Source organism: Pan troglodytes, chromosome 7, assembly GCF_028858775.2.
Source record: "Pan troglodytes isolate AG18354 chromosome 7, NHGRI_mPanTro3-v2.0_pri, whole genome shotgun sequence".
Classification (NCBI taxonomy): domain Eukaryota; kingdom Metazoa; phylum Chordata; class Mammalia; order Primates; family Hominidae; genus Pan; species Pan troglodytes.
This window is the reverse complement of record NC_072405.2, coordinates 113,653,048-113,676,448: the sequence shown is the minus strand read 5'-3', so window position 1 is coordinate 113,676,448 and position 23,401 is coordinate 113,653,048. Positions and strand designations below refer to the sequence as shown.

At 39.1% G+C, this 23,401-nt stretch overlaps 2 protein-coding genes across 2 annotated transcripts in view; one reads left to right on the top strand and one right to left on the bottom strand.

The window, feature by feature from the left end:
• Positions 1-5,712, bottom strand: part of DCAF13 (DDB1 and CUL4 associated factor 13) — a 28,255-nt gene extending 22,543 nt beyond the window's left edge. The window contains exons 1-2 of the mRNA XM_016960268.4: positions 5,024-5,712; positions 28-227 (exon numbers count right to left, since the gene is read on the bottom strand). Coding sequence (XP_016815757.1) covers positions 28-227; positions 5,024-5,549 — 726 coding nt within the window. The 5' untranslated portion in view covers positions 5,550-5,712. The remainder of the gene's footprint in view (positions 1-27; positions 228-5,023) is intronic.
• Positions 5,328-21,894, top strand: SLC25A32 (solute carrier family 25 member 32). Its single transcript, XM_001156320.6, has 7 exons — positions 5,328-5,762; positions 12,757-12,907; positions 15,684-15,769; positions 17,208-17,368; positions 18,477-18,590; positions 18,870-19,015; positions 19,979-21,894. The coding sequence occupies exons 1-7, from the start codon at positions 5,603-5,605 to the stop codon at positions 20,112-20,114; spliced, it is 954 nt and encodes a 317-aa protein (XP_001156320.1). The 5' UTR covers positions 5,328-5,602; the 3' UTR covers positions 20,115-21,894.
• Positions 21,895-23,401: the final 1,507 nt, after the last annotated feature.

Here is a 23,401-nt window from a genome sequence, read left to right as displayed (position 1 = left end):
GAAAATATCATCTAGATTGACACTTGCCTCTCCATCACACGCCCCAGAAAGGACAGTAGCCAGGTTCTCTGGATGCTTTGCCAAGCAATTGACTCCATCACGGTGACCATCCAGCGAAGCAAGGAATGGTTTTGCAAATACTCGTTCCAGTTTGGTAGCATTTAAAGCTCTTACATATTCTCGTGGGACCTCAAAAGGATGTAAAGCAGGATCATAGTTTCTTGGAACTGAAATAAGAATGATCCTTCTTAATAATTCACACTTAATATTTCCTGCAGTCTTCCTCAGCTAATCACTCTGTTATTCAATAAGCATTTAGTTAGTGACATTGTTCTATGCCTAACACTAAGAATACAAAAGTACAAGACCTGCTGTTCAGAAATCTTTCTGAAATTACTGGAAAATCATGGGATACATACATCTTGCAAAACAATTAGACCCTAGGTATATATACATGCAGCATTTCCTTTTTTTTTTTTTTGAGACGGAGTCTTGCTCCGTCACCAGGCTGGAGTGCAGTGGCGCAATCTCGGCTCACTGCAACCTCCGCTTCTCAGGTTCAAGCAATTCCTGCCTCAGCCACCCGAGTAGCTGGGATTACAGGCGCATGCCACCACGCCCAGCTAATTTTTCTATTTTTAGTAGAGATGGGGTTTCACCATATTGGTCAGGCTGGTCTCGATCTCGTGACCTCGTGATCCACCCGCCTCAGCCTCCCAAAGTGCTGGGATTACAGGCATGAGCCACCGTGCCCGGCCTCCCTTTTATATGTCCTAGTACCCTCTTCAACTGGGTTGTAAGTGTTCACTGTCAGGGCTTCCAATACACTTTTCATTTGTACTTCCTTATGCCTAGCACAGTTTCTGGGACAAAATATGTGCAAGATGTTTGCTCAACAGAACTCTAAGCTTCCTGTAGGGCAGGGAACATTATTACTCTCTGGTGCTAAATACTGTGCTGATAGACACACGGAGTTGTGATTATGATGATATTATATAGCTATCATTTACTGAGCACTTTCTATGTTTGTTTACTTACTTAAAAAAGACTCACATAAGAGTTCACCAAGTGCCAGGCGCTGTTCCAAAAACCTTAACTGTTTAATCTCCACAGCATCCTATGTGTTAAGTTCTATTACTATCTCACACTTTATTGATGGGAAAACTGAGGCATAAAGAGGTTAAGTAACTTGAATATGACACGGTGGAGCCAGGATTCAAATCCAGGTAGTATGGCTCCAGAATCTATGTTTTAACTGTCCTGATACGCTGCTAAACACATTGTCTTGGTTAATAATCACGCTTAGGGCCGGGCGTGGTGGCTCACGCCTGTAATCCCAGCACTTTGGGGGGCCGGGATGGATGGATCACGAGGTCAGGAGATCGAGACCATCCTAGCTACCACAGTGAAATCCCATCTACTAAAAATACAAAAAGTTAGCCGGCGGTGGGGGTGGTATGTGTCTGCAGTCCCAGCTACTCGGGAGGCTGAGGCAAAAGAATCACTTGAACCTGGGAGGTGGAGGTTGCAGTGAGTCGAGATCGCGCCACTGCACTCCAGCCTGGCTGACAGAGTGTGACTTCATCTCAAAAAAAAAAAAAAAAAAAATATATATATATATATATATAATTATGCTTAGAAAGTAATTTTAAGCTTGTATGTCTAAAAAAACTCAGTGAGTAAAAAGTAAATGCATCTTCTTACCCCATGACTTCATCCTGCTGTTTCTTTCTGACTCCCTGGTAATGGTGTTATATCTAACATTCAACAAAGCTCTAGCCTAGGTCATTCTTATGTATTCCATCTTCCATATTCCCTACTACCAAAACTCAAAGTCCTACTCATCATCTCTTTGCAACACTTACTCATCTTTCAACTCTCTATTTCTAGTTTTTTGTGTTTTGTTTTTGTTTTTGTTTTGAGATGCGGTATCATTCTGTCACCCAAGCTGGAATGCAGTGATGTGACTATAGCCTACTGCAGCCTCAACCTCCAGGGCTTAAGTGATCCTCCTACCTTAGCCTCTCACCTCAGCCTCCCAAGTAGCTTGGACCTGAGGCATGCACCACCATGCCCCATTAATCTTTAAATTTTTTGTAGAGACGGGGGTCTCCTTACGATGCCCAGGCTACTCTCGAACTCCTGGGCTCAAGAGATCCTCCCACCTTTGCCGCCCAAAGTGTTGGGTTTATGAATGTGAGCCACTGCATCCCCAGGCAGTTTGGGTCTTCATTATCTTATATTTGGGCTACTTTAATATCATCCCCACTTGATTTGGCGGCAATTTACACTATTATCAGATGTCTTTTTTTTTTTTTATCTTTTTTTTTTTTTTATTGATCATTCTTGGGTGTTTCTCGCAGAGGGGGATTTGGCAGGGTCACAGGACAATAGTGGAGGGAAGGTCAGCAGATAAACAAGTGAACAAAGTACGGAGTCTTGCTCTGTTGCCCAGGCTGGAGTGCAGTGGTGCAATCTCGGCTCACTGCAAGCTCCACCTCCCAGGTTCACGCCATTCTCCTGCCTCAGCCTCCCGAGTAGCTGGGACTACAGGCACCCGCCACCATGCCCGGCTAATTTATTTATTTTTTTGTATTTTTAATAGAGATGGGGTTTCACCATGTTAGCCAGGATAGTCTCGATCTCCTGACCTCGTGATCTTCCCGCCTCGGCCTCCCAAAGTGCTGGGATTACAGGCGTGAGCCACTGCGCCCAGCCTATCAGATATCATCTTAAAACAGCTTTTTACATGTCACTCCCATGCTTAAAACTTCCAAAGGCTCCCTATATAGTAGTCTTCAAACTTTCTGTGTGCCCCATTAATAACAGAGTTTTTGAGCAGATCCCTTCTCAACATATGTGTATGTTAATGAGAGCATGTAATTAAAGATGTTCTTTTTTTTTTTTTTTTTTTTTTTTGAGACGGAGTCTCCCTCTGTCACCCAGGCTGGAGTGCAGTGACGCGATCTCGGCTCACTGCAAGCTCTGCCTCCCAGGTTCACACCATTCTCCCGCCTCAGCCTCCTGAGTAGCTGTGACTACAGGCACCCAGCACCACGCCGGGCTAATTTTCTTGTATTTTTAGTAGAGACGGGATTTCACTGTGTTAGCCAGGATGGTCTCAATCTCCTGACCTCGTGATCCGCCCGTCTCGGCCTCCCAAAGTGCTGGGATTACAGGCGTAAGCCACCACGCCCGGCCAAAGATCTTTAAGAAAAATCTTGATTCAACACTGTGATAGATTTAAAGGTTCTAATTTCAGCTTAATTCAATGTTTGGTTTTAATGGCTACTATTATAAAAAAAATTCAAGCAGTACTCACTTTCGCACTGTACTGTATTAACGGGACGGGTTGCATACTGGAATCAATTCCCCACTTTGCAAAGTTTCGTGGTTAACAGATGTGATTTCAATCACTGTAAACCTCTTAAAGAGTGGGACTGGTTCAGTTAATATGGTACTGTGCAAAGTGCAGAATGCCTGTACTTCACAAAGAAAGCATACCCAAAATGATAATGTCCATAATTGGCCACGTTTATTTAATACATTTAATTTTCAGTCTCATCCATCAGTTTTGCAAAGATTATTTTTGAAGTCTAGAAAATTTCTATCTACTCTGATGTCAGCAGCTTTTCCTACAACTAAAATTAGCATTTTAATAATTTCAACAGAAGTTTAAAAACCCCAACAAGATAGATCATTTTGTTTCTAAATCTCTTCATGTAGGCAAAAATGAATCTTTATAGATGGAGAAACTGACATTTATTAAAGCAACTATTATGTGCTAGGTGCTGTCTTAACAGTGCATACACGAACATCATTCTTCCCCTTTTTGGAGGCTAAGTCTGATGGGAAAGACTATTAACCAAAATAATAATCATGAGACAATGTGATAAACACTGTGAAGAAGTGATAGAATCACAGAAGACGGGTGCTGAAGGGGGCTGGGCTCATGCAGGAGGTAAGCAGGAACAGATTACTGTTCGGTGAAAGTCTTCCAGAGAAAGCGGCTAAACTGGGTAAGGGTGTGTGCCACAGGAGGCCTTAAAAAAGATGACTGAAACGCACTGAGATTTGCAAGGGTGAATACTAAACCACTTGTGGGAAACGTAGTGACTGACTAAAGTGGCAAGGAAGGTGGGACCAGAGATTCAAGGACTGGGAATGATGCCAAATCCAAGTGACAAATCTAATTTATATTTTAGAAACATTACTGCCTTGTGACAAACTGTAAACATCTTTTGAGCAGAGACTTCTTAGCAATGCTAACACACATGTTGATAATATCTCCTACTCAACCAAAATAGTGAAATACTGTTTTCGCCTCATCTCATCTCGCTTACTCCTCATTCAAACTAATGACACAGCCCTTCTTTCTATGCCTTAGGTTCATTCCTGCCTGAAGACCTTTGCTCCTGTTATTGTCTTTATTTAGAACAATCTGCTTACGCATGGTTGGTCCCTTGTCATTTAGGTATCACAAAGTACAATTTATAAGTGGTTAGCATGTTAACGGGGGAACAGACCAGGAAGGATAAATTAATTTCATTTAACCATTCTTTCATCAAACTTCTTAAGGGATGGTAAGAGAAAACTGATGCTTTTAAATTTATCTTTGTCTCTTCCAACATCCAGAACTAATGTGAAGTAGTAAAGCGGCAAGAAGAGCAGTAGGAAGGTTTTAAAAGCCTTTTTAACTCTCAGCCCTTCAACCCACGAGTTTGGCTCATTCAAGTCCACTTTTCAGTAATAGGAACCTGAAGACAATCCCAGAGCAGCAGCTGGAATTTTTCTCCACTATAGACAACTATTTCCCACTCACCACTAGAGGAAATTCTTAGAAAAAGGACTTGAACAGACTTTACTTGCTATCCATCCAGTTCCGCAGCGACTCCGTAGCGAAAGGTAACTGAGAAAGAACCAGACCGGAGTGCCAGCCTCCCCCGGCTTTACTCCGCGAAAGCCGAGGCTAGACCCAAGGACTTGCGGAAACCGTCCCTTTCTCCCTACCAACTTATCTTACCTCTCTGTAAGTCCAACTTGGTTTCGCGGACATAATTGTCCGGATTCCGGCTCAGCATCTTCACCTTCATCTCGGTTGCTCTTCCGGCCGGACTCCACGAGCTGTTCGCTACGAGTTCCGCCCACCGCCACCTCCTCCCACAGGCGACTTCCGCTTTTCCCAGACTACTTCCAGTCACGTGACTCGCGGAGCGGCGGCCTGCTGGCTCAACTGGATCCTGCGCCGCTCCGTAGTTTTGCCGGCAAACGTTAGCAAGGGGCGGTTCTTTAGCGGTGCAGTCGCTTCCGCGTCCGTGGGCTGGAGCATTTGTGGGCGAGGCAGGGCGGAGACTCGGGAAAGGCTGGGACCTCCTCTCCATCGCGCTTTCCGCCGGCGTGACGTAGTGGCTGTGCCCCGTTCTTGCCCCCTCAGTACTAGAGTCTCCGGCTTCGCTCACGCGCCTTGGGCGTAAGAGTCCTGTCGTTGGTCCCGGAGGTGGGGTTGCGCTCACAAGGGGCGACCGTCGCCACGGTGGCGGCCACTGCATCGCGTCCCACCTCCGCGGCCCTGGGCGCCGTGGTGTCGACGGGCCCCGAGCCTATGACGGGCCAGGGCCAGGGCCAGTCGGCGTCCGGGTCGTCGGCGTGGAGCACGGTATTCCGCCACGTCCGGTATGAGAACCTGATAGCGGGCGTGAGCGGCGGCGTCTTATCCAACCTTGCGCTGCATCCGCTCGACCTCGTGAAGATCCGCTTCGCCGGTAAGAGTCCTCCCAGACACCGGGCTGCATCCTCTCACTGTCAGCCCGAACTGGATCTCCTCCGTCTTTTCCGTTCTAGGGGGAGGAGGAGCGTTGAAGGGGGTGCTGTCCGCGTTGGCTAACCTGAACTAGATTTGAGGAAATGGTGCTTGGTGGAGGGGTCGGCCTGCGATCTTCCCCGCTCCTCAAGACTAAGAGAGGGGGCATGTATGTAGAGAAGTCTGAGAAAAAACATCCTCATTGGCAGAGAAGATGGGATTCAAAGCCTGATTTGTAAAATAAAGAAGGGATTGTCACATTTTAAGGTTTAGTCCTCACCCGTGCAAATCATTCACTCTTGGAGGAACTTTGAAATCTTAGCATACCCACGTGGTTTGGCAGCTCGACTAGTATTGGGATAGGGCGTAATCTTCAGCGAATGGTTGGGAGTAGATTTAGAATAGAATTCTCTTGAATGTTTGTTTTTTGGCATTTGTAGAATGGTACAAGTTTCTGTGAAAAAATAGGTAGCTAGAATCGAAATACTATTTTAAGTGTATTAGATGAATTGAGTATGTTGAAATTAACAAAGCATTTTAGAAGTTAAACTCAACACTAAAGTCTGGAAAGAGTTTCAAAGATGATCTTTGATAACTGAAATTGCAGAAAATAGTTTCCAAATAAAGTTACTACAAGTTAAGTTCAGCCTTGAGAATTAAATCTACAGAAGTTGTTTATTTTAGCATTAGGCAATTCAGTTCACTTGATTTATATTCTCTTAATATTTGTAGACTGCTGTACGGGCTACAGAAGTATCTAATAAAGTTCTTGCCTTCAGGGAACTTAGAATTTAATTGTAGGCGTTAGACTTAGTCATATAAAAGGTAATTCTAGACAACATAAAATCAAGAAATACAAAAACAAAATATAAATACAGGTAAACCGTTAAGAAAATTCTACATTACTGATGGCCATATGTATCTTTAAGGTTCAGTGGAAGATTGGGGCTTGGGGTTTCCCATAGAAGGGCTAATATTTTGACAGCTGGAGAGGAAGCAAGAAGCCGTTCTATGAAGGAAAATCATCGAAAATTATGGAGTATTATCTCTAGAAAAAACACCACAAAGACATATAATTTCATGAGGTTTTATGATGCATGCACAAATAATTATGTTATTGACAAGTAATCTTTATCGAGTATTTACTAGGAGCAAGGCAGTGAACTGTGCTTTAGATGCATTATCTCATTTATTATCCTGTAAATCTATTCACGGGAACAATCCTGTGAGTTTATGATATCTGCTATACAGATGAGGATAACAGAAGTTGACTAACTTGCCCAAGTCACAAGTTTGTAAAGATGGATCTGGGATTTAAACCCAGGTAATCTAACTCTGGAACCCTCTGGCACTTAACCTCTCACCATATTACCTCTATAAGTACCTGTTATACAATGGTTTGAACATTAGAAGAATTTTAGACTTGCCTGCAGGTGCAGGCCTGTATGACTTGCTGTCTCTCTTCAGTAGCATTTTATCTAGGAGCAGAAGAGGTGATAGTCGAGGTGATCATTGAAGAATAGTGTGGTTGGCCTGATGAGTTTAGACAGTGCTTTGAAGCATATCATTCCTGAGGAAAGGGAATTCTTGGTACCTGAGAAGATTAATAGTCTTGATGAATTGGGAAGAGTATTAGGAGACTAGTGGGCCTGAGGTGACAGATAAAAGGATTGAGTTTGGATTGGAGGCCTAAATTAAAGATCCAGGAGTGGAAGCAGGACTTTGTAATAATAAAGCTCACAGTGTAGCTGTGAAATGGTGATAGGAGGAAAACTTAAGAAGATGAATAACGAAATAAAAATTTATTGATTATCAACATCAGTGCTGAATAACATACTATAATTTTTATGCTTCCATGTAATTAAACTCATTTAATAAAGTTAAAATCTAATGATGACAGGGTGTGGGGGTTAATTCTGAATGCATGTGCTGTTAAACCAAACCTGGAATTATTCTGTGAGTTCAAGTATAAATTGGAACTCAGAGGTGTCCAGAGTGGTAGAAAGATTAGAAATTACTTCATATGAAAAATGACTGGAGGAACTAGTTTAGCTCGGGAGAGAAAAAAACCTCAAGATATTTAGAGAACTTACATATGGGAAAGGGGGCTGCCTTATTGTGGGTTGATCCTAAGGTCAGACACAGGTTGAGTGGAAATTACAAGGAAGCAGATTTTGGTTTGGCAACGTGGTAGTGCTCAGAAATGAAATTGATGATGATCAGAAGTGGTTCAGATAGTAGTTGGATGACAGAAGTTAGAAGATATTCTTGTATTAGGTGGAAAGATTGGATTGGATGATTATTCAGGCCCCTTCTAACTTTACTCTGTAATTTTAAACCCTCAAGAATGATGAGAGAGCCCCAACAAAGAATGAGATATAAAAATAGTAATTTTCTCAAATACCCAAAAGCCTAATCTGCAAGTTAAAGTTGTGTGTGAGCTTTTGTGAAGAATGTAGAGACTATGACTACATCCAAAATATTAAGGAACCAAAACGTAAAATTCAGTAACAGTAGTGCCGAGTAAAGTTGTGTAAGTATGTGGTATCGCAAGACCCAGTAGCATAAATAAACTAGTACTTATAGAGTGCTTGCAATATGTCAGGCATAATTCTAAGAGCTTTATATGTACTAACTCATTTAATCCTTTATAATTTTTAGAGTTAGGTTCTATTATTTTTTCCTATCTTACAGAAAAACTCAGGCACAGAGCAATCAAGTGACTTACTCAGGGTTGCAAAGTAATTGCTAGAACTGGGATTCAAGCTCAGAAAGTCTGTTTCCATAACATATGCTGTTAGTTTGAAACCATGAGTGGGTAGTTTGGTATAGCTAAAGGGTAAATTAAAATGCTAGAGATGGAAATAAAGAATGATTCCAGAAAGTTAAGCTGCCAGATTGACATTATCTTTTATGCCATGTGAAAATGGAAACTGGCAGTAGAACCACAACCCTTAGTAGGGCAAGATGTTAGGAATAAGAGATCAGGACTAGTAGCACAGGGATCGCAGTTGAAGCCACTTAATGGTTGAGACACCACCCCTATTTGGTGGAAATTGTGCCTATAAATCAGCATTTAAGGATGGGCAGAGAAAAGGGGGCCAAGGAAATTTATTGGCAAAGAAGCAAGAGGACATTCAAGAAAATGTGGTGTTAAATGAGCCAGAAGAGAGGGATTTACACAATATCAGGTGTATTAAGGGGTTCCTAAGAAAGAGAGAACTCCAAAGTGCCTTTGAAGGTTCTTAATTAGAGCGCTTGCAGTAATTGGTAAAGCTCAAACCAGATTGCAGCAGGGGTGAGAGAGTCCCTGCTGAGATTGTCTCGGGGGCCAGGGAGGGGCTGGTTTTCTCATTGCAGACACTTACCTGATAAGGGGGCACTGAGATCAAAGAGGAAATACTTAGGAGAGACTTAAGTCTATTTAAATACTAATGGGAAAGAACTGAAATCAAGGAAGAAATTGGGAAATGGAGGCAGGAGGATAAGGAGTAAGGTATCTAACTAAGGGGGGTTATCTGAAGAAGCAGGATCTAGAACAAGCATTTTTGACCAGAACACTTAGTAGGAAATAAATTTTACCTTTGCTATCCACACACAAACATTACTGAAACACAAGTTTCATGAAACATTACTTATCCTTAACTACTTGTAATGTCATTTATATTTGTTTTCAATTCTAGTCTGGTTTTAAAGAAAAGATACTGGCAATCTGTTCAATTGGTTTCTTGATTCATCTGCAATTTTAAAAACACCAATATAGAGCACAGGTAGGGGGGAGATTAATTTTAAGAGAGACAAACTTGTCACAGAGGAAAGGAGGGGTAAAACTAACATCCAGCAAATGAAACAGGTTGTGTAAGGGTGATAGTGCTAGATGATAATTTTTTTAAAGTCATTATATTGTCTTTCTTTGAAAATGAATTTAAAATTAGTGTCCTGTCTTGGCTCCTTTCTGTACACCAAACTTTTTATCTTCAGCTTGTGTCCATTGGCATTTTTTTAGTGCTGTGATAGGCCATTGTAAGTTATTTGATAGGTACTTAGATCTACATACTAATTCATTAGTGGCAAATGTTTTTAAAATGATCATGAGGTCATTTAAGCCAGTGGTGGTCCCCAACCTTTTCGGCACCAGGGACTGATTTCATGGAAGACAATTTTTCCATGAACGGGGGTGGAGGAGGTATGGATGATTTCAGGATGAAACTGTTTCACCTCAGATCATCAGGCAATAGATTCTCATAAGGAGTGTGCAGCCTAGATCCCTTGCATGTGCAGTTCACAATAGGGTTCGAGATTCTGTAAGAACCCAATGCCACCACTGACGGACAGGAGGCAGAGTTCAGGCAGTAATGCAAGCAATGGGGAGCAGCTGTAAGTACAGATGAAGCTTCGCTCGCACTCCGCCCACCTAGCTCACCTGCTGCTGTGTGACCCAATTCCTAACAGGCCATGGATTGGTACCCAGAGTTGGGGACCCCTGATTTAGACCAAAAAACTTTACTGTATTTTATCGATATAACAATTTTAATTTTATGTTAGGGAGATTATAGTTCAGCATTGGTTTATACCTATGAAAAGAACAAGTAGTGTTTTTATGGTTGGTTTTGCTTTTTACCTCAAGAGAGAAATGGTATTGTGAGTTTATTATTGAGAGGAAAATGGAAAGTTCTTAGAAAAAGGGATCTATACAGAAGAATGAGACACACAGAATCCAGGGGAAGCATCAGAAAGTTTATAAACTATGCAGGAAAACATTTCTCAAGAGCCTGTCATTCTGCTGCCTGCCTTTAAACTTGTTGTCTTATATAAACCTCAAAAAACCCTGTGAGGTACATGATTTATCCCCATTTTATAAGTGAGGATGCTGAAGCTCAGAAAGGGTAAGACCATGTAGCGAATTAGGGAAGTTACGTATCAAACCCAGGTCTTCTGACAAAACCTGATGTACTTTAATCTCCCTTCATGCTGTAACGTTGGCAGGTTAATGATGAAAGAAATTGACTTTTCCCCCTTTTCCTGGCAATGGTAAATAGTGATCCTTCTTTGCCAGGCTGGATTATACACAGTGAGGTAGTGGCAAGGGGACAGTGAACCAGGGATGCTCGTATGGCTAGTGGAGTGTAATTTGTATAAACTTTCTGGAAGGCAGGTTCAATACGTATTTGTAACTTGAGTTTATACCCATTGACCCATATCAGTTCCCTTTCTAATAACTAATTCTAAGGCAGTAATAAGCATTCATGCAGATTGTTGTATGGAATGTTGTTTAGAGGACTTTTTATAATAGCCAAAAAAAAAAAAAGAATTCATAGGTCAGGTGGAGAAATGACTGTGTAAATCATGGGATATCTATAAGATGGAAAACCATAATGTAATATGTTAAAATCTTATTTGGGGGAATCTGTTGAATAACAAGGGGGAGTGCTCACAAATAATCTTGAGTGGAAAACAAAGCTGTATACAAAATTATATATAGTAAAATCACAAGTTTGGATATCCTGTAGTATAATGTAGAATGGTATGCATAATGTAGAATGCCGTTGCCGATTACTGAGATACTTAATATTCTACTTATAGAATTAAGTGATTTTTCAAAGCAGTAAATAATTGATACTGTATTATTCCTTGTGGTTTTCTATAACCTGCTCACACCTTTGTAATTAGTCCTTTTAACTACCCCTCATGCCCTAGAGTTACCCTATTTTGAATGTGCTTTCTGTTTCCTACAGAGAGATGAAATGAAAAGTGCCAGATTTATAATCTAGATTATATTTTTTACAAAATTAGCAAGAAGACTACTTTAAATGCTGATGATACTAGTTGAAAACTGATGGTATCTCAAAGTAGGATGATGGCAGTGTGAACTGAGACATAGACAGGTGCAAGAGAAATTTGTGATGTGGAATCAAAAGGACTTGTTATTTGATAAAAAGGGATGGGAGGGAGGAGGGTTCATGGATAGTCCCCAGGTATCTGGTGTGGGCATCTATGCAGATGATGATGGCGTTTGTTGAGTTATATGGAACACTCTAGTAAGAGCAGCTTCAGAAGGGATGGGGAAAACTAGTTCAATTTTGGATATGTTCAAGTGAAATGCTTTTCTACTTTCTACTTGGATTTTGACGTATGTTGGTGGGGAGGATAGAAAGAATTTCCTGGAAAAAAAGTTTACCCCATCCTCTGCATTTTCTTTCCTGCCACTCCTCAGTCTTGATAGCATTCGATATAAATTGAGGCTCCTAGCTAGTTTATTTTTTGAGTAATATTTTTTAACATTCAAATCCTTAACCTTGGAGCAAAAACAAAACCTAAGTGTTGAAACCTAGTTACCTAAGAGACTTTTGGATTAAGAGCTAATCTAATATTTCCTTAAATATTATTTGAGTGCTTAGTATGCCCTCAGTAAACACTTGAATAAATGCATGAATGTAGTAGTTTTAAAATATTAAAGCCTGGGCTGGGCATGGTGGCTCACACCTGTAATCCCAGCACTTTGGAAGGCCGAGGTGGGTGGATCACCTGAGGTCAGGGGTTTGAGACCAGGCTGGCCAACATGGTGAAACCCTGTCTGTACTAAAAAAAAAAAAAAAAAAATTAGCTGGGCATGGTGATGCGTACCTGTTATCCCAGCTACTAGGGGAGCTGAGGCAGGAGGATTGCTTGAACCTGGGAGTCAGAGATTGCAGTGAGCCAAGATCGTGCCACTGCACTCCAGCCGGGGCAATAGAGCGGGACTCTGTCACAAAAATGTATATTTTACATATTTATATATATATATTTATATATATGTAATATATATATAAAAGCCTGGAAAATAATTTTTTCTACCTAAAAAAGTTTTTCTTCTAAGTTTATCTCCTTTATATAACCAATTGTACAGTGTCTGTGTTTATATGTGATACAGAGCTAGAACTTTGTTCTTTCCTGACTTTGTGTATCCCTTGATGCAGTGAGTGATGGATTGGAACTGAGACCGAAATATAATGGAATTTTACATTGCTTGACTACCATTTGGAAACTTGATGGACTACGGGGACTTTATCAAGGAGTAACCCCAAATATATGGGGTGCAGGTTTATCCTGGGGACTCTACTTTTTCTTGTGAGTAGATTTGGGAGATTTTACAGTATTAAATTAAAAAGGAATTTTTGTTTTCGGTGATTTTTACATGTAAATGTAAAATGATAAGTTGAGTCATTTAATCAGTTTCTCTGAATTGGAAGGATCAGGAAGAACAAAATGGCTGATTAGTTATTTGATTAGTTTGATTCAAAATGGCTTATTAGTTTGATTATCAGATGCCTATTAATAGCTAATGGCTTATTAGCTATTATCAGAGGCATTATTTGGTCTGGAAGAAAATTCTTAATAGGAAAAAGGCAAAGAGATGAGGTGGAATGATACTTTTAGAGAAGCCATTTCTGTGAGGTGAATTCAGGAAGATGAAATGTATAACTGATTACTTTTGTAAGCTACATACATATTAAAGAGAGCTTTTTATTTTAGTTAAAGCCATTTGAAAAACAGCCAACTCCAGATAATTCACAATGAAATTGTAGGGCCCCATCGGTGTTTTATTAGGTGTTTTGGCCATATCAATACATACTTGTGAGCATTTCTAATTAGAGTCAAAATATTACTAGATTAGAAAAAGTTGAATCGGTTGGTTTGTTATTTATTAGTGATTTTGGAAAATGATGTAGAGACTGGAAGAGCCTCCAGCTGTTGTCCAAAATGAATCCTGTGGATTTCAGGTCTCTTTGGTATTCAATTTTGATAAAGAAAGATTGTTTAAATAACTAAGTTATTTTTTCCGTTTATCAGAGATTAGTTCCGGAGTGTCCCAAATAGAAAATTTTATAAATACTGAAGTATCATTAATTACTTGTTTATCCTCAACCAGATTCCCAAGATATTTGAGATGGCTTACAAAAATACATTTGTTTATGATGAAGGTGGAAAAACAGAGAGGATAGACCTTAGGGTCCTCATATGAATAGGTACCACAGGAAATCGCTGTTGGGAACAGAAAGCAAAAGCCAGTGCATGGCCTAAAGGGTTTGAGGCAAATTGTTTCTTCTTGTTTGACCTGCCCCATCATCTTCCCAGCTCATTGCTTTCCTTACTCCTTCACCAGTCAGATATCATCACCATTTAAAATAACTGCTCTCACCTGCCTCCTGAAGAAGCCATAGAAAGTTCCTGTGGCAGGTACATTCAGCTTATTTAGTGAACAAGAACATGGACACAAACCATCATCGCACTGTATTGCAGGAGCATGTGCTGCTCTGAGCACGCCTCTGATCTGTGAAACTGAAACCATGAATAAGGAAGCTTTTCTTTGCTTCAACAGATTTCATTTTTAGGAAAACATCAGTATCTAGTGTATTTGCCTTTGTCTTCTTTGTGTCATATATTTTGCTTGATCTCCCATAAGTTTATGGCAGTATCCAAACCAATCTTAAAGTACCTTTTAAGTGAAAGCAAAATAAAATTCAGCCTTAAAAATTTTAAATATTTTTTCTCTTTTTCTTCTCTTTAGAGAGGTGTGTGTGAAACTATATACACACACACCCCCCTTGACATATATATGTGTGTGTGTATAGATATGTATATATGTGTATATATGTATATATAGATATGTTTATGTATATGTGTGTGTGTGTATATATATACACACACACACATCATGAATTTGAGTTGTATAGATTCTTCAAGACAGCTTCTAAGGACAAGCCATATAAAATTTTTGTGATAAGAATTTCTTGGGCCAGGTGCAGTGGCTCACACCTGTAATCCCAGCACTTTAGGAGGCCAAGGTGGGAGGATCACATGAGTCTGGGAGTTCAGGACCAGCCTGGGCAACATAGTGAGACCTCCATCTCTTCAAAAAATTTAAAAAAGAATTAGTCTGGCATCATGATGCTGCATGCCTGTAGCCTTAGCTAATTAGGAGGCTGAGGCAGGAGGATTGCTTGAGCCTAGAAATTCAAGGTTACAGTGAGCTATGATTGTGTCACTGCACTCCAGCCTGGGTGATAGAGTGAGACTCTGTCTCTGAAATAAAAAAAAAAAAGAAAGAATGTGTTCACTTGACATCGTCATCCAAGAGAAAAGTAGAAATCGGCATTAAAGGAAATAGGCTGATTTGACTCCCTTACTCTGAAACATTTAATGGATATTTTCTACCAAATAAAATGCAAATCTCAATCTACCACTCAAGTGTGGCCAATTTTCCCTGTCTTCCCACCCACGCTTATTACTTTTCACCATGCTCATCTTTTTCCTTGTTGAAACTGTGCCTGTCTCAATACCCAGCTCAATACTACCTCCTACACAAAGCCTTCTGTGATCTCAGTCATAATTCCTGAATTTCTTCTATTGTCTGTGTTGTCTTTTATTATGATTTATTTGTGTGCCACTTAATAGTCCTTATTAATTTGTTAAGAAAAATTCATCACTTGTTTATCTTTTTATCATCTATTAGAAAGCTAACTATAGTACCTGAACATAGGTGCTCAGTGGTATATTTGTTAGGTACCCCTTCTTTGGTCCCTTTTGTCTTTTATGGCCAGTCTGTGTACCACTACTGTACTCTCCCCTCCTCCCGGTTTCCCTGTCTTTTGAAATTAATTGATGAGTGTCTGATTAAAATATTTTACATTTGTATTGCTAGCCATATTCATTTGAGAGGGAGGGGTGGTATAATCTTGCAGCAAACCACTTCCAGCAAATTCATTCTTGAAAAAGGTCTCATTTTGTGGTTGCATTATGCATTGACTTCTGCTTTTGGGGTACTGCTGTTGACTTACATACACTTTAAAACAGACTTAATGACACCTATTCAAATTAAACTGCTCACATTTAATTCTTTTAGTTACAATGCCATCAAGTCATATAAGACAGAAGGAAGAGCTGAACGTTTAGAGGCAACAGAATACCTTGTCTCAGCTGCTGAAGCTGGTAAGGCAATGTGTGAAATATAAAAATGTCACCTTCCAAACTTAATTTTCAGTTTTTGTTTTTGATTTTTTTTCTTTGAACACCTGAGTTTAAATATGCCCATCTAACTGTATTAAATCAGTTACATGGAATTTCTGTTTTTTTTGTTTGTTTGTTTTTCGGTTTTTGGTTTTTTTTTTTTGAGGCGGAGTTTTGCTCTTGTCGCCCAGGCTGGAGTGCAGTGGCGCTATCTCGGCTCACTGCAACCTCTGCCTTCGGGTTTCAAGCGATTATCCTGCCTCAGCCTCCTGAGTAGCTGGGACTACAGACACGTGCCACCACGCCCAGCTAATTTTTTGTATTTTTAGTAGAGACGGGGTTTCACCATGTTGGCCAGAATTGTCTCGACCTCTTGATCCGCCTGCCTCTGCCTCCCAAAGTGCTGGGATTACAGGCATGAGCCACCACGCCTGGCTGTTATATGGAATTTCTTAGCAGAAATTATTATGATTACTCTGTGCAGATTTCAAGAATTTTACTCATGACAAAGTGGTAAAGTTTAGAAAAGTTATGAATCCCTAATGGTTTAAAATGATTTGGTATAGTGTTTCTTTAATTTTAATTTTCAAATTATACAATTTAGTAGCCTTGTTTAATTGCCTCACTTATGTATACTATCCAGAAGGAAAAAACCGTAAGAGCCGTAAGTCTTTGTAACTCCTACTTTAATACCTTGATTTCTTAATGTTTGATTAGTCAAAACCTAACTTAATCATTTTTGAACACATAGCCACTAGCAAAAACCTGAGTCATAACAGGACCAAATATTTGTTGAATAAAGGACTACTTAGGAAACCTGGCAAATGAGAAACTTAACCAGATGAATTTTTAAATAAAATTGTCACTCTATAAAGGATGTAAAATGTGACTTACTGTATTACATAATTATTTAATTTTTGAGGGGTAGTAGTTACTTTGGATTTGAGGAAGATTGTGATAAAGTTGGGGTAGATATATATGTCACATGCACAGATTATTGGGGTGCCAGATTCCCGGTTCTTTTCGCCTATCTTCAACCCCTCTGGGATTATACCATGTGCTACACCTAAGGTCTGTATCTGCTTACCATCTGTTCTCTGCACCAGGCCACGTTGTTTAGGAGTCAAGACATTTTTGCTATCCTTACACTTCAAAGAGAAAGCATTTCACATTTCCATCTCCCTTTTAATTTACCTCTAGCTAACTGCATGAGGAACTTTTTATGACTACCAAAAACAATGTCTACCTTTTGACCCTAAGACTGTGCCTCAGAAACTACATTTCACAGTTTCAGATATGGTCCTGTGCATTATCTTTTTTTTTTTTTTTTTTTTTACATAAATGTACTGTTTCTAATTTGGGTTGTCATAAGTGCGAAAGTATCTGTATGCTGAATAATCTTATTGAAATCTCATTTTAGGAGCCATGACCCTCTGCATTACAAACCCATTATGGGTAACAAAAACTCGCCTTATGTTACAGTATGATGCTGTTGTTAACTCCCCACACCGACAATATAAAGGAATGTTTGATACACTTGTGAAAATATATAAGTATGAAGGTGTGCGTGGATTATATAAGGTAACAAATTATCAATATATTTTAAATAACTGAAAAATTTGAATTTCCGTTGGCTCTGTTGTCTTAGTTCTGAATGACCTATAGTAAGTCCTAAAAAGAAGCCACACTTAGGCAAAAAACAATTTAATGAAAACTGAAATATAGTTAATAATACTGAAATTGTACTTTAAGCTGTTTGTCCCCATTAACATAGGATGTATCATCATGACATTGGTGGGCATGAGATCTGTCTAAAACTTTGTCAAGTTTCTATTTGATAAGTTATACGACCAGGTCACTTATTCCTTACTCCATTCCTTGGAAGCTGTGGTCTCTTGGGGACCTGGGATAATGTAGTCTGGAGAAGACATTAGCAGTTCTAACAGGATCTTATTTTATTGAGTTTTTTTATTCATCTCAAATCTTACATAAATTTAAAAATAACGAAACAAATCAAACCCAGCCTTTTGCCTGTTGTAATATTTTTAAAATTTTTTCCTAGTGTCAGATCTGTTTTCTGATTTTATAACTCCTTTTTATTTTCCCCTTTTCTGCCTTCTATCCCCATCTATTGCTTATCCCCATAAAGAAATTTTTAGGCATACATAGGTTAAAATCAAAATTAGACACATTGAATTTCAGTTTGTTTTTCAAGAATTGAGTAATAGCTTTTAAAATCATTTTAAGGCTGATATGATTTTACTGACCTATAAGCAAGAATTTTATAAATATATTACTTTTATGTTTTTTCGTCACTTTCTGCCTTATTCTTTCAGAATACCTATGCTCAGTTCATTGATTTACCATTACCTTTAGTTTCTTAACTTTCCAGAATTTAGTTTCCCACTCACACCTCAAGTCTTGACAGTGTGGGTCTTCTTTATATGTATACTGTTTAAAGAAAAACTAATATGTGAACATCCAAACCTTTAAAAATAAAGTAGAAGAGAATACTACCCATGTCTTTATATTACAAGTTTTTAACCCCGTATTTTAAAAATGTGATTTGTGCAAAATTAAGTGAATTTGCTTAAAGTGCTGTAATGAGAGAGAAGAGAAAGTATTTTACTTAAATATATTGTTCTTCAAACGTATGTTGTTTTGCTTTTTAAAAATCATTCCCTTGTAGGGATTTGTTCCTGGGCTGTTTGGAACATCGCATGGTGCCCTTCAGTTTATGGCATATGAATTGCTGAAGTTGAAGTACAACCAGCATATCAATAGATTACCAGAAGCCCAGTTGGTAAGATTATTCTCGTAAAAATGATATCATTTCCTTTTATGGGTATTTAATAGGTAGAAATTTTTGTCATGCTTACTTTGGTGGTAGTGCTATGATGATGAGTACTGGCTCGGCCACTGATTTAATTTATAGTTAAATATTTATAGGCTGAAGCCACACAAATGTCAAAAATAGAATCCCTTAAAGATCCATTTAAATGTTTTTTGTATATAATTTTTACTTCTGTATTTTTAAAGAAATCCTGTCTAAAGAAAAAACTGTTTTGTATTGCCATTTTAGAGCACAGTAGAATATATATCTGTTGCAGCACTATCCAAAATATTTGCTGTCGCAGCAACATACCCATATCAAGTCGTAAGAGCTCGTCTTCAGGATCAACACATGTTTTACAGTGGTGTAATAGATGTAATCACAAAGACATGGAGGTGAGAGCACGTGCTATATCAAAAATTGCTTTGACAAGGTACCTTGCATATCTTAGACCATCCTGTTGATACTAGTTTTATAGCAAAGGCCAGTTTGCTGTGGTGAAAACATGATTGGTGGTCCCTGCTTTCCCAGTTATTACGTATGTGACCATGGCCTTAATCTCTCTGAGACTTAATTTCTTCATTTGTAAAGTAAGACTTTCTAGACTAATAGGTTTGAATCAAATTAAATGTGTGAAAATGTTTTGGAAAATAAAATTTAGGTGTTATAAAATATCTGAATGGTATTGAATGTAAGAAGTCATAAGCTAGCTTAATACATTCAAGAAGGCTCCACACCTGCTACTGGCATCATAACTTTTGCAAATACTTGTTTCCATATATGAATGAGATGTTTGTTCTTCAGTATGAGACTAGTTAAATTATTATAGGCAGACATCACCATATTTCCCTTTAATTCTAAAGGAACAGAGGAGAACATTTAGGATGTTTAAATTTAATTCAATTCAAGAAATATTTAATGAGCACCTAAGTGACAAATTTCTAGGCCGTATTCCATATTATTGGCATCAAGGAAATAAAGTTTTATATTTGTATGTGCTGTATTTAATGTTGGCTAGCATTTATCCAAGCTATGAGGTTTTTTAATGCCTACATTAGGTCAATTAAAACTCCTGCCTGTACATACATTTAAAAGCATTTGAAAGATAGCTAATTGAAAGCACTTTTTAGTTCAGTTTTGAGGTGTCCCTACCCTCTCTTACTCAGTCCATCCATAAAAGGAATGTAAATCCCTACAAATGGCTTATAAACTACATTACTTTAGGACATTGAAAACATGAACTTAAATCAGAGTGAGGTTTGACTGCTGCTTGCTCCATGCCTTGTCTCAGTTAAAACTTCCGTGTTTTCAAGCTAGCTCTATACAAAATTAAGCATTATCTATTTTTCCCTCTAAAGGAAAGAAGGCGTCGGTGGATTTTACAAGGGAATTGCTCCTAATTTGATTAGAGTGACTCCAGCCTGCTGTATTACCTTTGTGGTGTATGAAAACGTCTCACATTTTTTACTTGACCTTAGAGAAAAGAGAAAGTAAGCTCAAAGAGGACAATTCCAGTATATCTGCCCAAGGCAGCAACAAGCTCTTTTGTGTTTAAGGCATAAAAGAAGAATTCTGCCTAGAAACATGGCTCATATTCGAAATTGCTCTATAGTCATTAGAAGCCAGAGAACTGCTAAGTCTCCTGCAATGTTTTTCTGCTTTTTGCCTTCCCCATATATATGGAACTTGGCTACCTCTGCCTGAAATGGCTGCCATCAACACAATGTTAAAACTGACACGAAGTATAGAGTTTCACAGATTTCTACGTTTTATTGGTGGAAGCTGATTTGCAACATTTGCTAAATGGATTAGATGAATGTACTTCTTTTTGTGAGCTTACTTGCCTGGATTGCTTTAAAATTAACCTTTGTGCAATACCAAGAAAATAGCTCTTTAAAAGAATGTCTTTGTATGTCTCAAGGTAAATTAAGGATTTACTGAATAAGGTGTTGACCAAATCCAGACCATTTTATTTTATTTTTTTATTTATTTATTTTTCGAGATGGAGTCTTGCTTTGTCACCCAGGCTGGAGTGCAGTGGCGTGATCTCAGCTCACTGCAACCTCCACCTCCCGGGTTCACGCCATTCTTCTGCCTCAGCCTCCTGAGTAGCTGGGGAGTAGCTGGGACTACAGGCACCTGCCACCACGCCTGGCTAACTTTTTTTTATATTTTGAGTAGAAATGGGGTTTCACCATGTTAGCCAGGATGGTCTCAATCTCCTGACCTTGTGATCCGCCTGCCTTGGCCTCCCAAAGTGCTGGGATTACAGGCGTGAGCCACTGCGCCTGGCCAGACCATTTTAGAATTGGGAAATTTTAGTGAGAAAAAATGCACTGTAAATATGCTTTAGTTTTAATTCAGTTGGGATGCACTACCTAGTGAAAATTGAGAAACTATATACTTCTCAGAGAAATATCTGACATCTATTGTCATTCCATGCTAATTTTTTTCCCCAGAGACTTCCATAATTTAAAATAAAATCCTAGATCCAGTTCTTGTTTTTTGGCATAAATACTTAATCTATTTTAAATTTATAAAATCTGAGCTTCTAGGATCCAGCTGCGTCAACCTTTATTTAGCATATATAACTATAAATCACTTATTACAGATGCTAAATAGATCACCTTTTACAGATGCTGAAATGTTTGGGATGTTTGTTGACAAAGTAAATGGAAATGAGAAACTTTATACTTTAGTTTTCAGATATATGGATCTAGATCCCAAATAAATGATTAATCTTCATTGGTTTCTCAAATTCAGGTTGAAATACAAATTAATAGCCTTTGTTGATTTTACTTTTATGAGTCATTGTAGACATCTATAAATATAAAAGGGCCTGTACCCAAAGGATGCCAGAATACTAGTATTTTTATTTATCGTAAACATCCACGAGTGCTGTTGCACTACCATCTATTTGTTGTAAATAAAAGTGTTGTTTTCAAAGCCATCTTTAAATAGTTCTTTAAAAATAGGTCTTTTTTTTATATTTTGGAAAAGGCATTGTTTTTAAAGTAAAGATAAAATGGTAAGTACCTAATTGTATTTACTGTAATATCTTATAACATGCAGATGAATGCTTTATAAGTTAAATATGATGTATTTTTTCATACTTCTGGATTATACTATAATTCATATGAAATCTTGATATTAGTCCCCATACGGAAAAAGTGAACTGCAGTTGATATTTGGTGTTTAAGATAGCACCATTATTTAAATACCGCCTATGTACTCCCAAATGAATAAAACATAATTCTTGTCCTCTGAGAGCATACAAGCTTGTGTGATAGATAAATATGCATTAAATAATTACAGCTATAGATTAAGAACTCGTAAGGAATATCTCACAAAGCCTGGTAAGAGTTCTGACAGAAGAGAACTCAATTTCAGTCATTCAACAACAAATAGTCACTCAACTCCTGCTCTTTGGCAGGTACGTCACCAAGCACTGAGGATATAGCAATAAATAAGCCAGACAATATTCCTGCCCTCAGGGAATTTTCATCTTGGTGTAAGTGACAGAAAAGGAAATATATGCATAATGTAATTTCAGGTATTTAATGCTATAAATAAAACTACAGCAGAACTGGGGAATAGTGTTGCTATCTTAGGTAGTATGGTTGGGGTCAGGAAAGGTCTCTGAGATAGTATTTGGAACATTTTGAAAGAAGTGAGGAAGCGAGCCACAGTGAGAGGAAACACATTCTAGGCAGAGAGGATAGGAAGTAAAAAGGGCCTGAGGGAGGAATTAAGTTGGCTAGAGGGGATGGGTGAGGAGAGAGAGGAGGTTGGAGAAGTGGCCACTGCAATATGGTGGGAAAGAGCTCAGGTGGGACAGCCAGGCCCTCTGGCTTCAAAATTCAGCTTTCCCATTTTCTGTTTGACCTTAGGCAGATCACTTCAGCCCTCTTTGTCTTAGGTTTCCTGATCTGTAAAATGGTGTCTTAGATCACTTCCTCTGTAACAATGCTGGAGATGGGGATTCTTGGGCAAGTGATTGAGGGAGCACTTTCAGGAGAAATCTGTAATGGAGTAAAGCAAGCAGGGTAAGGCCGGGGAAGAAGAGTTTCAGGAGTAGTGCAGCCTCACCCTGACTCAGGGCACTCTGCTGAATGAATTGGGCCCAGCGTTGTCCTGCCCAGAGGTGAAGGGGCTGAGCCATTAGGTTCCCACATCAGGCTGTCACGGACCACTGGCTACAGGGAGAAAGGATGGAGGAGTGACTGTTACCTCTCCTCAGCCAAGGGCAATCCTCCAAATAAGGGCGGAGGTGTCAGTTCTTACCAGCCAACACCTACAGCAGCTAGGGTATGGGTGCACCAGTCCTGTGAAAGGGGTCTGGGTAAGTCACCAACAGCATCTACTGCAAATGAGGATATTAAAAGTACATAGCTGTAGGATTATTGAGAGGATTAAATTAATGAATTTTTAAAAGGCACTTAGTGTGCCTGGGCCAATAAATGTTAGCAGAGACCAGGCCTTGTAGGCCATGGTGAAGAGTTTTGATTGAGAGATCATTCTGGTGATTGTATAGAGGAAACAGGAGAAAGGCAAAAAAGCAGGAATACTAGTTGGGAAGCTTTTACAAATGTCGAGTCATGAGCAGGTGGCAGCTTGGACCTGGTCGATGGAGTCTGAAGTGGTGATTTATAGCTTGGGGGAACTAGAGCAGGGTTCATGGAGGGGGAAACATTTAAGCTGGGCATTGAATGAAGATTCCAGAGGGAACCATGGAAAAAGGAAAGCACAGGTGACCTGCCTTGAACAGTGAGTTGTCAATT

What these genes read in the sequence shown, in the direction of transcription:
- SLC25A32 (XM_001156320.6), top strand. Translation starts at nt 5,603, where the DNA reads ATGACGGGCCAGGGCCAGGGCCAGTCGGCGTCCGGGTCGTCGGCGTGG. An exon ending in CGTGAAGATCCGCTTCGCCG is followed by an intron (nt 5,763 to 12,756) that starts GTAAGAGTCCTC and finishes CCCTTGATGCAG; the next exon opens with TGAGTGATGGATTGGAACTG. An exon ending in GTAATCACAAAGACATGGAG is followed by an intron (nt 19,016 to 19,978) that starts GTGAGAGCACGT and finishes TTCCCTCTAAAG; the next exon opens with GAAAGAAGGCGTCGGTGGAT.